This window comes from Sus scrofa, chromosome 1, assembly GCF_000003025.6.
Source record: "Sus scrofa isolate TJ Tabasco breed Duroc chromosome 1, Sscrofa11.1, whole genome shotgun sequence".
NCBI lineage: Eukaryota > Metazoa > Chordata > Mammalia > Artiodactyla > Suidae > Sus > Sus scrofa.
In genome coordinates, this window is record NC_010443.5 from 139,084,884 (window position 1) to 139,101,537 (window position 16,654).

At 39.0% G+C, this 16,654-nt stretch overlaps 1 protein-coding gene across 2 annotated transcripts in view; it reads right to left on the minus strand.

Moving 5' to 3' along the window:
* The window catches only part of CERS3 (ceramide synthase 3), a 127,227-nt gene that overhangs the window by 57,280 nt on the left and 53,293 nt on the right, over window positions 1–16,654 (minus strand). For both annotated transcript variants that reach the window (XM_005659788.2, XM_021098471.1), the window contains 2 exons: window positions 15,821–15,935; window positions 11,493–11,611 (listed from right to left, as the gene is read on the minus strand). In XM_005659788.2, the coding sequence (XP_005659845.1) occupies window positions 11,493–11,611; window positions 15,821–15,935 (234 nt within the window). The remainder of the gene's footprint in view (window positions 1–11,492; window positions 11,612–15,820; window positions 15,936–16,654) is intronic.

Consider the following 16,654-nt stretch of genomic DNA (forward strand, 5'->3'; position numbering starts at 1 on the left):
ATTGTTATTATGAATATGCCTAGTCTAGTTCCTGACACATGATAAATGACAGTTTGATATTAGTATTACCTAATCACTCATTTTATACCAATTTAATTCCCAGAGAAAAGGTTTCTGTGTGGTCAGACTTTAGACATGTTTCCAAAAAGCAGATTTTGGAAGAATGTCTTTTTCTCAGGTATGGAGAAAGACCTATACAAATTAAGAGACTTAAAAGACCAACTGTAATGCATAGGTCTTATTTAGATTCTGATTCAAATACACAAACTGCAAAGAAAACTGTAAGGCAATCAATGAAATCTGAACACTGATTGAATATCTGCTGTTAGTAAATACATTTTTTAAGTATGATACAATTATATTTAAATTGTCCTTGGGAGTTGCCTGGTGGCCTAGGGGTTGAGGATTTGGCATTGTCACTGCTGTGAAGAAGGTTCAATTCCTGGCCCACGAACTTCCGCATGCCATAGGTGTGGCCAAAAAAAAAAAGTCCTTATCTTTAACAGATAAAATGAAAATCATATATCTGATATTTGCTTCAAAAGTGATCTTCAATAATAAGTGGATGAAGGTGGTCAAAAGGTACAAACTTCTAGTTATAAAATAAATAAGTCCAGGGGATGTGACATACGGCATGGTGACTACAGTTAACAATGTTGAGTGTTATATTTGAGAGTCACTACAAGAGTAATTCCTAAAAGTTCTCCTCACAAGAAAAATTTTTTTTTTCCTTTCTGTATCTGTAAGAGATGTATGTTAACTACACTTGTGGTAATCACTTCACAGTATTTATAAGTCATTATGCTGTATTTCTTAAATTTATACAGTGCTATATGTACAATATATCCCAATAAAACTGAAAGAAAAAAACTAATCACATACAACATGAAAAACAATCTGTGATAAGGGAGAGAAGTAAACAGAGGCAGAGATGACACAGCTTTGCCTTGAGCTGATAATTATTAAAGCTGGTGATGGAGACAAACCATACTCAGTTCTTTAAAGTAGTCTTTCTACTTTTCTATATGTTTAAGACTTTGCAAAATATAAAGATTTCTAAAAAGGCACTGCTATTTTACTTAATGACTGCTGAGGCAACAATAATATTAAAAATAACACTTGTTCCTTACATTGTGTAATGCCTCATAGTGCTTTCCTCAGCATGCCTGTAAGCTAAATAAGAAGGAGGAACATAGGCCTAGTCCCGCTTTGTAGATGAATAGCCATGCTCCTCTGGGCTGGGCTGTTCCTCAGCTCACAGCTGAGCTATGACACAGCTGGGGGAGAGGTGCAGGTCTTTGGATTCTGAATCCAGGGGTGTTTCCCGAACATTATCACTGCCTCCAAGCTAGACAACAATTTTTCTTCATGGTTTGTTTTCGCAGAGGAAAAAAAAAAGTAGGGTTCAACTATTCAAAAAAATGGAACCATAAAAACACTCAAAGGGCATTTTATAAAGTGAGCCGATTGAGACCTTTCGAACTTGTTTTATTTATAGATAGTCCAACAAAGCCCTACACTTAGATGCAGAGAGCATTCCCTTGGTCCTTGATTATTGTGGCCAAACAGGAAGCACAAAGAGATAAGACCTGTCAGCCCCAAAGGAAGCCATAAACCTAGGTGGCACATCTCATATTACTTGTTTCCCAAGCACATATTGACCTTCTGACCCTGTGACAGGAACTGTGCTAAGCACACTTGTGTGATGTCACCTTTTCTTTTCTACAATAAGCTTATGAAGTGGGTACTATAATTAGCCCCTTTTTATGGCTTGTTGCTTGGTTCTCACAACAACCCTAGGAGGTAGATAAGATGAATACTAAGGCATGCTGAGGTTGAGAAAGATGACACACCACACCCAGGGCTGGACAGTAACAACCAGCCAAAGTAGAATTCAAGTTTCCCATCCTCCTGGACAAGCACTTTCACAATAGTACTGAAACACACACACATACACACACACACATATATACACACACAAACATATATACATATATATGTATGCACAGTTGATTTACAATGTTGTTCTAGTTTCTGCTGTACAGCAAAGTGACCCAGTCATATATATATGTATATATATACATATATATATATATGTATATATATACATTCCTTGTTTTATATTATCTTCCATTATGTCCTATCCCAAGAGACTGGGTATAGTTCCCTGCACTATACAGTAGGGCCTGTTTATCTGTTCTAAATTTAATAGTTCACATCTACTAATCCCAAACTCACAGTCCCTCCCCTTCCCTCCCCACCTCACACTTGGCAACCACAAGTCTGCTATCTGTGTCCATTAGTCTGTTCATGGTCTTATTTGTGCCATATTTTAGATTCCACACATAAATGACTCCATCATATATAGACTCCACATATAAATATGGTATTTGTTTCTCTCTTTCTGATGCATCCGTGTTTCTGCAAGTGGCATTATTTCGTTCTTTTTTACGGCTGAGCAGTATTCCATTGTATATATGTACCAGATATTCTTAAACCATTCATCTATTGATGGACATTTAGGTTGTTTCCATGTCTTGGCTATTGTGAATAGTGCTGCTATGAACATAGGGGTGTGTATATCTTTTTGAACTGTAATTTTGTTTAGTTATATGTTCAGGAGTGGGACTGTGGGATCATATGGTAGTTCTATATTTAGTTTTTTGAGGAACCTCCATGCTGATTTCCATAAGGGTTGTACCAATTTATATTCCCACCATCAGTGTAGGAGGATTTCCTTTCTCCACACCCTCTCCAGCATTTGCTCTTTGTAGACTTACTAATGATGGCCATTCTGACTGGTGTGAAGAGGAACCTCATTGTAGTTTTGATTTGCACTTATCTAATAATTAGTGATGTTGAGCATTTTTTCATGTGCCTACTGGCCATTTGTTTGTCTTCTATGGAGAAATGTCTCCTTTGGTCTTCTGCCCATTTTTTGACTGGGTTGTTTTTCTGTTGTTGAGTTGTATGAGTTATTTGTATGTTATGGAAATTAAGCCCCTGTTGGTTGTATCATTTGCAACTATTTTCTCCCAATCTGTAGCTTGTCTTTTTCTTTTTCCTTTGCTGTGTAAAAGCTTCCAGTTTGATTAGGTCCCACTGGTTAATTTCTGTTTTTATTTCTATTGCCTTGGGAGACTGACCTAAGAAAACATTTATACATTTAATGTTAGAGAATGTTTTGCCTATGTTCTCTTCTAAGAGTGTTATAGTGTCATGTCTTATGTTTAAGTCTTTAAGCCATTTTGAATTTGTTTTTGGGTATGGTGTGATGGTGAGTTCTAGTTTCATGGATTTACATGCAGCTGTCCTATTTTCCCAGCACCACTTGTGAAGAGACTGTCTTTTTCCCATTTTATATTCTTGCCTCCATTGTCAAAGATTAACTGACCATAGATGTCCGGGTTTATTTATAGGTTCTCTATTCTGTTCCCCTGGTCTGTATGGCTGTTTTTGTAACAGTACCACACTGTCTTGATTATTGTAGCTTTGTAATATTGTCTGAAGTCTGGGAGACTTACACCTCCTGCTTGTTTTATTTTTTGTTTTCCCCTCAGAATCGCTTGGTAATTCTGGGTCTTTTATGATTATTTGTTCTAGTTCTCTGAAAAATGTCATGGGTAATTTGATCAGGATTGCATTAAATCTATAGATTACTTTGGGCAGTATGGCCTTTTTATCATATTACCTCTTCCAATCCAGGAGCATGGGATATCTTTCCATTTCTTTGAATCCTCTTTAATTTCCTTCTTTAATGTTTTAAAATTCTCAGTGTATAAGTCTTTTACCTCCTCAGTCAAGTTTATTCCTACGTATTAAATTTTGGAGGGTGTGATTTTAAAGAATATTGTTCTTTTTTTATTCCAATATTTCATTGCTAGTATACAGAAATGCAAACTATGTTAATCTTGTATCCTGCTACTGTGCTGAATTCATTAATCACTTCAAGCAGTTTTTGTGCAGAGTCCTTAGGGTTTTCTATACATAGTATATCATCTTAGAGGGACAATTTTACCTCTTCTCTTTTCAACCTGGTTACCTTTTATTTCTTCTGTTTATCTGATTGCTATGGCTAGGACTTTCAATACTATCTTGAATAAAAGTGGTAAGAGTGGACATCCTTGTCTCATTCCAGATTTTAGTGGGAAGGCTTTCAGCTTTTCTCAGTTGAGTACTGTATTGGCTATGGTTTGTCTTTTATTACGTTAAGGTATGTATGTTCCCTCTATACCCACTCTGGTAAGAGTTTTTATCATGAATGGATGTTGGAATTTGTCAAATGCTTTTTCTGCATCTATTGAGATGGTCATGTGATTTTTGATTTTTGTTAATGCAGTGTATGATGTTGATTGATTTACATATGTTGAACCATCCTTGTGAACTTGGGATGAACCCCACTTGGTCATGGTGTATGCTCTTTTTTATATGTTGTTGGATTTGGTTGGCAAAAATTTTGTTGAGAATTCTTGTGTCTACATTCATCAAAGATATTGGTCTATAATTTTCTTTTTGGGTAGTAACTTTGTCTGGTTTTGGTATTACTATGATGGTGGCATCAGAGTACTGGAATTGAAGATTAAGAAGGATGAGTATTAGTTCTTCTTTGTATGTATGGTGGAATTTGCCTGTGAAGCCATCTAGTCATGGACTTTTGTTTCTAGGGAGTTGTTTTTTTTTTCCCTAGGGAGTTTTTAATTACCTGTTTAATTTTACTTCTAGTGATTGGCCTGTTCAAATGATCTATTTCTTCTTGATTCAGTTTTGGTGGGCCGTATGTTTCTAGAAAGTTGTCTGCTTCTTCTAGGTTGTCAAATTTGTTGGCATATAATTGTTCATAGTATTGTCTTACTTTTTTTTTGTATTTCTGTAGTATCCATTGAGATGTATTCTTTTTCATTACTTATTTTGTTTATTTGGATTCTCTCTCTCTACTTCTTGGTGAGTCTTGCCAGAAGGTTTACCTTCGCAAAGAACCAGCTCTTGGTTTTATTGATTTTTTTCTGTTGTTTTTTTAATCTATTTTATTGATTTCCTCTCTGATCTTTATGATTTCCTTTCTTCTGTTGACTTTAGGTTTTGTTTGTTCTTCTCTTCCTAATTCTTTTAGATGATAGGTTAAGTTATTAATTTGAGATTTTTCTTCTTTTTTGAAGAAGGCCTCTATTGCAATGAACTTCCCTTTAAGGAATGCTTTTGTGGCATCCCATACATTTTGTATGATTGTGTTTTGTCATTTGACTTACGGTATTTTCATGTTTTGCTTTTTAGGGCTACACCTGCGGCATATGGAAGTTCCCAGGCTAGCGGTTGAATCAGAGCTACAGATGCCAGCCTATGCCACAATAACACAGGATCCAAGCTGAGTCTGTGACCTACACCACAGTTCACAGGAATGCCAGATCCTTATCACAATGAGTGAGGCCATGGATCTAACCCACATCCTCATGGATCCTATTTGGGTTTTTTACCACTGAGCCATGACAGGAACTCCTATCTCACGATATTCCAGGTTGCAAATGTTTCCACTTTTAGAACTTTGAATGTATCTTGCCACTCCCTTCTGGACTGTAGTGTTTCTGTATAGAAGTCAGCTGGAAAATGTATGGAGGTTCCCTCATAATTAACTCATCATTTTTCTCTTGATGCCTTTAGAATATTTTCCATATCTTTTAACTATTGCCAATTTTATTATAATACATCTTATTACAGGTCTGTTTAGGTTCAACTTATTTGAGGACCCCTGTGCTTCCTGTATATGGACATCTGCCTCCTTCTTTAGATTTGGAAAGTTTTCAGCCATAATTTTTCCAAATATATTTTCAACACCCTTTTCTTTTTCTTCTCCTTCTGGAATCCCTATTTTATGTAGATTGGCACTCCTTATATTATCCCATAGATCTCTTATACTTGCTTTCTTTCTTTCTTTCTTTCTTTTTTTTTTAATTTGGTTTTCTGTCTGTTCTCCTGATTGGGTGATTTCCATTATTCTATTTTCCAAGTCACTTATTCATTCCCCTGCATTATTCATTCTGCTGTTCAATGCCTTTAACTCAGATTTCATCTCTGCAAACGAATTTTCTAATTTTTCTTGGCTCTTTCTTATAGTTTCTAGTTCCTTTTTAAAGTGATCTGCATTACTGTTGACACCCATTATTAATTCATTCAGTATTTTCATTACCTCCTTTTTGAACTTGATGTCTATTTAACTGTTTGTTCCTTCAGGGGAATTCTCCTGTTCTTTTAATTGGGAATGGTTCTTGCTCGTCTTCATTTTGCTTATATTTTTCTTATTCTGTGAGTTTAGGGGAAATACTCATCTACTGTAGTCTTCTTTTGTTTTGCTTTGTTTTGTTTTTTAGGGGTGCATCCATGGCATATGGAAGTTCCCAGGCTAGGGGTTGAATCGGAGTTATGGCTGATAGCCTACACCACAACCACAGTGATGCAGGATCTGAGCCACGTTTGTGACCTACATCACAGCTCATGGCAACACTGGATCCCTGACCTGCTAAGCAAGGCCAGGAATTATACCTGAATCTTCATGGATATTAGTCTTATTTGCTTCCACTGCACCACAGTGGGAACTCCTCTCTACTGTAGCCTTGGAGGGCAATTTATATGCAGAAGCATCCCTGTGTATCTTGTGAGGCCTTATTTTTGGCACAAGGGCTGCTTTTGGTTTGGATGCTTGCTATCTCTTTCCTCAGTTGTGTGCAGGCTATCATGACTGGGTGTGTGAAGGCATCTGGCCTACATGTGCTTCTAGGGAGGTGGGGACAATGGGTAGCACCTGTAGGCAGTACCTGGTTGCTAGGCCCTTGTCAGTAGTTAGGACGAATGGGGAGGTGGCATGGGCTTCCCCTGATTGCAGGGCTCTGGGCAGTGGCAATAACCCTCAGGTAGGTGTGGGCAGTGCCCAGTGCCCTTGGCAGCAGCAATGGGAGGAAAGGTGTCTCCCTAGGGAGGTGGGAGCAACAGGTGGTGCTTAGTTGCAGGGCTCCCTGCAGGGGTGATCCCTGAGGTGACTGGGGCCACAGGCAGTACCTGTTCATAGGACCCTTAGTGGTGGTGAGCCATGCTCACCTCAGGAGTCCAAGATGGCTGCAGTGGTTTGTACCTGCCCCCATAGCCCATATAAGAGGTACCCACCACCTAAAAGCCTGCACTTGTGCAGACAAAGTTGTTCCTATGGTGATCCTGCATCCTCCCCACTGCACTCCCCAACAATGGCACTTTGCTTCACTGGTGGACCCAGGCCCCCTCCTGTACTTCCTAGGCTGTGGTGCACTGCTACCCAGCCCCTTTGGGCTGTTTCCACACAGTCATCCCTAGTCATCTCTCTAGAACTGACCTCTGAAGCTGGAGCCTTAGCACCCAGCCCCAGTACAAGTGTCCCAGGCTGTGGTTTCCTGGGCAGCAGTACAGATGGTCTGTGAGGCTTTCTCTCTGCTTTGCCCTCCTCAGACTGGCTGTTGGGCTTTTCTCTGAGGCTTTGAGGTGCCCCCTCCATCCCAGTTTATCTTCCTGTCAGTTAGGTGGCCTCCCAATGTGCAGATTCCTTTCCTCTTCCACAGCTTCCTCTCAGGAGTGCTGGTCCCATCTTGATTCCTTTTTTCCTCATCTCTCTTTTTCTCCTTTCTTTCTATCCAGTTATGTGAAGGGTTTCTTGCCCTTTTTGGAGGTCTGAGGTCTTCTGCCAGTGTTTAGTAGATATTCTGTGTGAGTCACTTTACGTGTAGATTTTTTTTTTTAATGTGTTTGTAGGATAGGGCGAGCACCACATCCTACTCCTCTGCCATCTTGATCTTGCTCTTATTTGCCTCTTCCATTCTCATTCTCTCTCTAGTGTGCAGTGGCACTTCCCAGAGGCTGCATGTCTTGTGACATGCAGCTAATGGAAGGTGTGCTTGTGTGGTCTTACGCTTTGATCATTTTTAATTTCTAGTACAGTAAATATCAGTAGGTATAACACATACACGCTTATGCTCTTTGGGGGCTGTAGTCATTTTTAAGAGAACAAAGAACCAAAAAGTTTGGGTACTGCTGTGCCTCACAAACCCGAGATGAATGATGACGTTCTTGGTAATGCTGTCTTCCTTGCTTCTGATGAACCTAAGGCAGTAAAACATCCTTCTTTCCTGGGAATTGGCTGAGCAAAACATAAATTGATAGGGGAAAAGAAGTCCTGGAAAAAATTTCAGAAACTGATGAGACTTACATGGTGATGTTGAAAGATGAGACTGCCAGGTGAGATTAAAGAGAAGCTGGACAAAGGGGACTCAGGAGATGTGAGAAACGCTGGCAAGATAGATAGGGACTTGACAATGGAGGCTGGATGGAGCAGGTGGTGGGCACCAGGCACTGGGAAAGTACCTGGTATTTTTATTAAATTTCTCATTGCTAAATGGAAACCTTTATTTTAAAAAGAAAAGTGATCATCTAATCAATAATTTGATTTAAAAAATAAAGGATTCACGGAGTTCCTGTTGTGACTCAGCAATAACAAACCCAACTGGTATCCACGAAGATGTGGGTTTGACCCCCGGCCTTATTCAGTGAGTTAAGGAGCTATGGCGTAGGTCACAGACATGGCTCAGATCACACGTTGCTGTGGCTACGGTGTAGGCTGGAAGCTGTAACTCTGATCTGACCCCTAGCCTGGGGTCCCAACTCCCATATGCCTCAGGTACGGCCCTAAAAAGACAAAAATAAATACATAAAAATAAGGGATTTGGTATGGATTAAAATCATGAATGCTGTGAAATAGAGCTTACGGGTCATCCTTAAAGAAAATAACTAAGGAAACAATACAATGAATTTAGTATTCAGAGACTAATCCATCCTGAAAGTATGGGGGGAGGGGTTTCTGCCTGTTAGTGAGCAAGAGTTCCATGTTGGGAAATAAGTTTCCTGAGATTTCTAAAGTGCTTGGGGGCTAGGTATCTCTTACCAGGATTCCTGTAGTACATCCCATAGCCAAGGGAATCAAGTGCAGTCCCCATGCAATTAAACAGCTTGGTATTTTGTTTTACTTTACGTAGTCAGTCCATAATAACTTATAACAGTTATCTGACTTATAAGAAATTTGCAACATTGCTAAAGAATAAGATAAAGCTTCAATTTTATTTTAATTTTTCTTAGGTTTTATTTATCGCATTTCCTAATATTCTTTTAAGTAACTGATAAATTATTTTGTTTTGTTTTTTTACTGTAAGACATGTGAAAATGCGAGGTAAAAAGTTTCCCTTAGTGTGTGTTCTTTGAAAAAATAGCAAAAAAGTTTCCAAATGAAGTATTTCACAAATGATAAACCCACTTGTCAATGGCATCTCCCTTTATAGTTTCCCAATAAATTTTTTTAAACTTTATAAACCTTTGTTTATTTGCATTTTAAAAAGATTATGTTTCACAAGATATTTTGTTTTGATGGTCAGCATAACCCTCTGCATCACCTGGCTGATTGATAAATACAACTCGGAAGTCCGTCCCCTAGTCTGGATTCTGTGGCTGGCTTTCTGTGGGCTCCCTGACAGATGGATTCCCACCATTGGGCCCTTCTGGCCCAGTACTTGACCTAGAGGGTTGCCTGTTTCTAAGAGGTCAGTATTGGTAGTGGGGCAGTACTATGGAGCAAAAAAGTGTCCAAAAAGGAGTCAGAAGATCCAAGCCCCCAACAGCCTGGAGACCTTGAGCAAGTTCCTTAAACTAGATGGTGAGTAGCTTCTCATTTCTTAAACCTGGTCAGCTCCATCTCCCCTGAGTGCTTCATACTGTTGCTACAAGGATCAGACCAAGATCACTGACAAACTATAAAGCACTATGATGTATAAGAGAGAACCAAAAATTTCACTGGAGTGTGATTCAGCTCAGAGGTTCTGTCAGCCCTGCATGGGGACTTTATTTAAGGTAAGAAAAAGAAAGGAAAGGAGGAAGGAAGGAAGCAGGAAAGCAGGAAAACAGGAAGATGTAATGTGAAGCCAGATCTGCTTTATTTTTGTGTTATGTTGTGTTTTGTGATGATGGTCCAGAAAGATTCACTCTGGCCAAGCTGACATAATGATAACAAAATATTAACCAGTCCCTCAAGGGCTAAAACTCATAAACAGAAAAGAAACCAGGGCATACACCCCTAGCCATGGTGGCAAAGGAGTCAGGAGTCAGGCAATGGAAGCCTGGGATGAGAAATGTTTATTTCGAGACACTGTGAAAACTTGGTCTGAGCCTCTAAACGCAGTTTCACAGCTAGATGACAGTACTCGGCAATGTATGGTTAAGTTAAAGGAAGTCATTAACAGTCTTCCACAGGCTTGGTTTCTTTATTTGAGAGTCTTACATCAGCTCCCTATCTATTTCTACAAAACAAAAATATCTTGTGAAACATAATCTTTTTTAAAATGCAAATAAACAAAGGTTTAAAAATTTAAAAAAAATTAGTGGGAGACTATAAAGGGAGATGCCAATGACAAGTGGGTTTATCACTTGTGAAGTACTTATTTCATTTTGAATCTTTTTTGTTTTTCAAAGAACACACTCAGGAAAACTTTTTACCTCACATTTTCACATGTCTTACAGCAAAAAAGCAAAACAAAATAATTTATCAGTTACTTAAAAGAATATTAGGAAATGTGTTAAATTAAATCTGAGAAAAATTATTCATCCCCCCCCTCCAAAAAAAATCTGGTGAAAGTCACCAGTCAATGTGAGGACCTTAAGAAAACAGGCAAAAAAGGAACACTACTGGCATGTAGAATGTGGCATCAAACATAACCCAACTAATGTGTGTCTGGATGTAAAGAAGGGGAACAAAGTAGGTACAATGACCTAGTCTCTCTTCTGGGCACAGGTGTCAGTTTTTGCCGCCAAGGGAGTGACCTAAAGTACTGTAATGCTCTGCAGGAGAGAAAAAAAAAAAAAAAGCAGAGTTGAAATGAAACCAAAAATAAGTGTGATATAGTCTCACAGCCCTCCAAATGTATTTGAAGTAGCCAGTCCCAGAAAAAAATCCTATGTGGCTACCTGACCCCTGCTAAAGCAGCAGGGAAACTAGAGGAACTGACTGCCCAGTCCCCAGGCGGGGGTGGGGTAAGGTGGGGGGCTGAGAGAGGAGGACAGTACCTCTCAGAATTCTCTGCTCTTACAATGTCAGAATAGCTATAATGTGAGTGGAAACACGTGACAGCCTGGTGAGCTAGGGCCAAGATCTACCCTAGAAAAGATAAACACCAGTTCTGACATGTTTATGATCTTTCTAGACTTCAAGATAAGTGCATAACATCTCCTGTTCACCTGAGAGAGTTCAGATCTTACCTCGTTTCACAGAGAAGGAAAGTGGAGCACAAAAGGCAGATGAATGGCTAGCATAAAGCTCCTGATGGTAGATGACAGAGTGGGTTCAAACCCTTCTTCTGCTGCAAACTCAGGATTCTTTCTTAGGTGACTATTCTGCTCCATATAAAATGATACCATTTCAAAAGCTTTACTATCCTTACCAAGCTTCCTGGAATTTCTTCATCCTGGAAGGCCTCTCTTGATTCCGCCGACTCCTAAACCATCTTTCAACCTGGCGCTCTGTCAAGTTACACTTCTTTGCCAGTCCATAAATATCAGTCTGAAAGGGGATAAAACAAGTGAATTGAGTGCATATCAGCAGAGTCAGGCTGGCAGGTATCAGAAAGCAGTGAGACTGGGTTACAAGAGCTTGTGCGCTGGAGTGGAGATGCTGCATTAGACCTTGAGCCAGTGCATTCACCTCTTCTGCATGTGGAATCACATACACACACCCTCAAACAGAGAGAATGTTAGTTCCCAGAATGCTGACTCTCCCAAAGTTGGAGGCAACCCATATGTTCAAGTTGCCTGTGTGGCTCCCTTAGTTGGTTTTATTTAGGGCCCCCCAGGTTTCAGGTAGAGAAGTACAGTTTAATACGTCAATCAAGCCAAATCTCTTCATTTTTTCCTATGAGGAAAATGGGACCTTGATACTTGTAATAACTTGTCCAAGACCTAAAACTAGAAGCAAAGTGAGGATAAGAACTTAGGCTTTTGCTGTTTCTGTTATTTCACATGATCTTTCTAACAGATCCAGAACTTTCACATTTAATCAGATGTACATCCTATTTCAAACTAATCTGAAATAATTCCAGTCATAAAAAATAAGGATTGCAGACTATAATTATAACGATTGTTTCTCTTCTGGGAAGCAGAAGCTGTAGGTTATGATTTAAAATTGAAAACAATATCAATGATGGATTAGCTCAAAGGTCACAAATCTGAAGTTCTCCCAGGGCCAGACAGGAAACAATGACCAGGTGGACCAGTTCTACTTCATGGTGGGATTTTAAGTTGTATTCTTTCAACACAAGCGTGTTTTATATGTTAAACCTACAGTATTTTTCACTTCCACAAGGAAATAAGCTCTGCAATTTTTTTTGAGATACCAGTCCTAATGACCTTTTGTTTTCCAATGTTGAATACAAGAAATATTTCAGTTTACTCTTAGCTTTACTATGAGAAAAATAAAATAGCATAAAACTGAGGGAAAGCTGAGGCAGAGTGGTTAATCTGTCTGACTTCACATATGTCTATCCTCAGTATATATATTTTCAGGTAGACACTGCAGAGAGTGAAGAACCTCAGGGAGCAGCAGTGTGATGGAAAGAAGGGGCCCTGAATGCGGCCACAAGGTTTGGCTCCTCCATGCAGAAACCACACTCAACCCTTTGGCTCTCACATGTCTTACCTGTAAAATAAACTGGACTAGAGAGCTTTTTGCTCTGAAAACGTTTGAGTGAAATGTTTGAGTGTATCTAGAGAGAATCTAGCAAACTGGAATGTCCCTAGGCCCGCAAGACCTGCTTTGTGTCCGTCTTATGGTGCCAAGTTTTCTCTAGCTCTCCTCCAGAACTGCACACTCATTTGTTCTGCATCAGAGATCACTGTGTTTTTGATGAGGAAAAGGACTAGATAACGCTTTGTGCTGTTACTTCATTTTACCAATAGCAGGAAAATCGATCTGTGGGCCAAGGCTGTTGGTTTGTTATCATGGTTCCCTCTTAGGATATTTTGAAGCTATTGTTGAGATCCACATATAGACACACACACACATACACACACACACACGAATAGTGGACATGCCACCACACATACACAGTCACAAAAGACATGTGCAAAATCACAGCTCAGAACTTTCCCCAGTGGTTCACGAGTCTGGTGTTTTGGATCTCATCAATTACCACGTTACACCCAGCTGTGCTAACCAGCCACAGACTGACACTACACACACTAAGTGTTTCTGGTTTTGTTGATGCAGCAATAGCAGCTGAAGAAGCCTCCTCAGATCTGTGTCCTTGAGTGTTTTAATAAGTCAGGGGTTACGTACCCCCTTATACTGCAGTGTCCTGCTGTTACAGGTCTGGAATACTTTGTTATAGCTAACACCCATCCCCTGAATGAGCACAAAGTTTTTGACTCCTCCCAGCAGCATGTGCTGCTTCAGCTATACATTAAGTAAAGTGCTATCTATCTATGTGACATTGGCCAAGTTAATGTGTGGAGGTATTATTCTGGGCTGCATATCTGAAATCTCTATTAAGTCATAAATTTTGTTTTCTTCTACTATAGCCTATGTTTCTAAATTCTAGTACCTTTAATCTGTGGGTATTTTACTGGCCAACTTGTCCTCTTGATCTGTTATACAAATATTGCCTCAATTTTATAATCTGTGAACAATATAAATTAGCTGTCTTAACTATGTTTCTTCATCTTCATGGTTTAGTAGATTAAACTTTCTAATGCTCTGGGGTTGATATATAACATTTCTTCTTTTATCTTATGCAAATGTCCAAATTATATCTATACTAAGCCATACTGTACTGTCAAGTGAGTTACAACAGTTACTTGCAAATACAGCTCCAGCCTTTGAGATACATTTTTAACATTCTATTCACAGATGTTTAACATTCTATTCACAGTAGAAACAGCACAGGACAGGGAACCATGGGCTATGGTCCAGCTTTAGATTCAGCCGTTAATTACCTGCATGACCTTCGACAGTTCATTTCCTCTCTTGAGCCTTAGTTTCCTCATTATTTCCAAAAAGGAAAGATGACCTAATTGCTAATTCTCTTTCAGCTTTTCTTAGTTTTTCTTTAACTGTCACATGGCTATTTTCTCTCCAAAGCAGGCAAACTTGGTAATAGCTGAATTTTCTATGTATTTTTAAATATTCTGAAAAGCTGAAAAGAAGCTCTTGCTACAACAAGCAGAGCAAGTAACTGATAGCTAGAACTGTTCCTCACATCTTATACAAGGTATTACCAAGGTTACATAGTCTCAGATAGAAACAGAGAAGGATAGTAAGGACTCTCTGAAGGAATCCTAACCTTTCACAAACACAGTTAAATAATTTCCTCTCTGCAAAATGTATAATGGTTTTGAGGTATTACTATCACCAGTGGTAACAAGAGTATTTAGATGACTGCAGTCTTTTAGAGCACGTAGACATAAAGAACATGTGGAGATGGCTTATTAGACTGTCCTCATTTTATAAAAAAAAATGCAAATACAGAAGATGAGGGCAGAACAAGTTAGAGACAGTGCTGGCTAGCCATGAATAATTCTGGGCCCAATGCCTAGTGCTATGTGGTTATATCTCAACATGGTGTCTTTGTGCAGGGAGCCCATCAGACCAATGATAGAAAGGATCACAGAAGCAAGTGAATTGAGCAGATAAGTTCGGGAACTTAAAAATCCATCTATCCAGGAGTTCCCATTGTGATTTAGCAGATTACAAACCCAATGAGTGTCTATGAGGATGTGGGTACAATCCCTGGCCTTGCTTAGTGGGTTAAGGATCCGGCGTTGCCGTGAGCTATTGGTGGAGGTCACAGATGCAGCTTGGATCTGGCATTGCTGTGGCTGTGGCTGGTAGCTGCAGCTCCAATTCAACCCCGATCCTGGAAACTTTCATGTGCTGCATGTGTTCCCCCTCCCACCCCCACAAAAAAAAATCCATCTATCCTAAAGCTGTGTTAGCATATACCCTCAACTTTCAAAATTACCGGTGAGAGCTATCTGTGTTCATTGCAGCGGGCGTGACACTTTTTTAGAGAAGTTCTTATCTCATCTCTCATTTAAATATGGATATACAATGAAATTAAACCTGTCTGGACACTATTTTTTTTTTACAACTATTAGGTTAAAACATTTTTCTATGGTATGTAAACACACAGTGCACTACAACAGTTCATCAAGTACATCTCATGTTGAGAAGAGTATTGTGACTCTCCTGATAGTTCCATCTCTGGGGAGTGGGCGGGGGCACAGTATGTTTCGGAGTATTTTGAGGCCCTGGATAAAATAGTGTCCTGCTTATGAAAACCACCCAACAGATACTTTCATAGGGTGTGTAGCATATACTGACAGTGCCTCAGTCATCAAAAGTGTCAGATATGGGCTACTTTGCCTTAACAAGGATCTTTTTTCATTGGTATACTTAGTATATATTCCACCATTAAAAGTTAAACTTTGATCTTAATACCCAAATTATGGCATTGGTTGTTAGTATTCAATACTATAATCGAACGCAAGAGCTCAATTAGTAACATTTGTTATTTTATATTATAATATATATCTGTCACTTTATGTTATGCTTATAATGTTGTATAACCTATCAATGGAGAAAAAAATCCAAATGAATCAAATCATTTGCTGCTCAACTGGAACAGAATTCTTGTTCAGATGAGGTAAGCCACAGATGACTGAAAGAATCATTAAGAAAGGAGATTTTTAAATCCAAAAACAAAGAATTTGTACTTACTTGAGATGGGTGCCTTGTGGACTGTTTGAAAAACTTCTCTAAGGTGGTATTCGGTGTAATCTTTTGCACTTGTTCTTTAATGCCAAATGTTTTTGCTAGAGGTGAAGCAATAAATCTGCAAAAATAAGAACAGAAGTAAGTTTGAAATCTCAGAGTGAATCCACAACGTCATCAGAAAACTCAAGCTATAACTTTAGATTCCAAATGAAAGATCAATCATTGGGCTACCTACAGCCAGTATCTGCCTTACAGAGTTCAAAGAGAGCAAAATGTGAGAACTTTTATACAAGCATTAACTTAAAAAACCAAAATACAGCTGATTCTTTAACATCACAGTGGTTGGGGTGTCAACCTTCAGCAGAGCAATCAAAAATCCTCCTTATAGAACTTATAGTCAGTCCCCACATATGCGGCTCCTCCATGTTCTGCATCTGTGGAAACAACCAACTGTAATCTAGTTCCAGAGTGTTTACTACTGAGAAAAATCTGCTTATAAGTGGAGCCTGCAGTTCAAACCGTTGTGGTTCAAGGGTCAACTGTACCTGCACAGTTCTAAAATCCATCCTGTGTAAATGTGTATACACAAGATCCAGGAACTAGGATAAACCATTCCACGTAGAGTTTCATTTTTAAGATTACCAGGGGTTAAAACAAATAAGAGTTTTGTTATTAGAAGTTTTATTTGGTGATATTATCTTAGAGAAATTACTATGGCCCTATTTGAAATTCTAACTTACGGGGGAAAAAAAAAGGCATGACTCTTAGGTAAATATCTAGAAATAGGATTGATGGGTAGTATGGCAAGTATACATTTAACTTTATAAGAAACTGGCA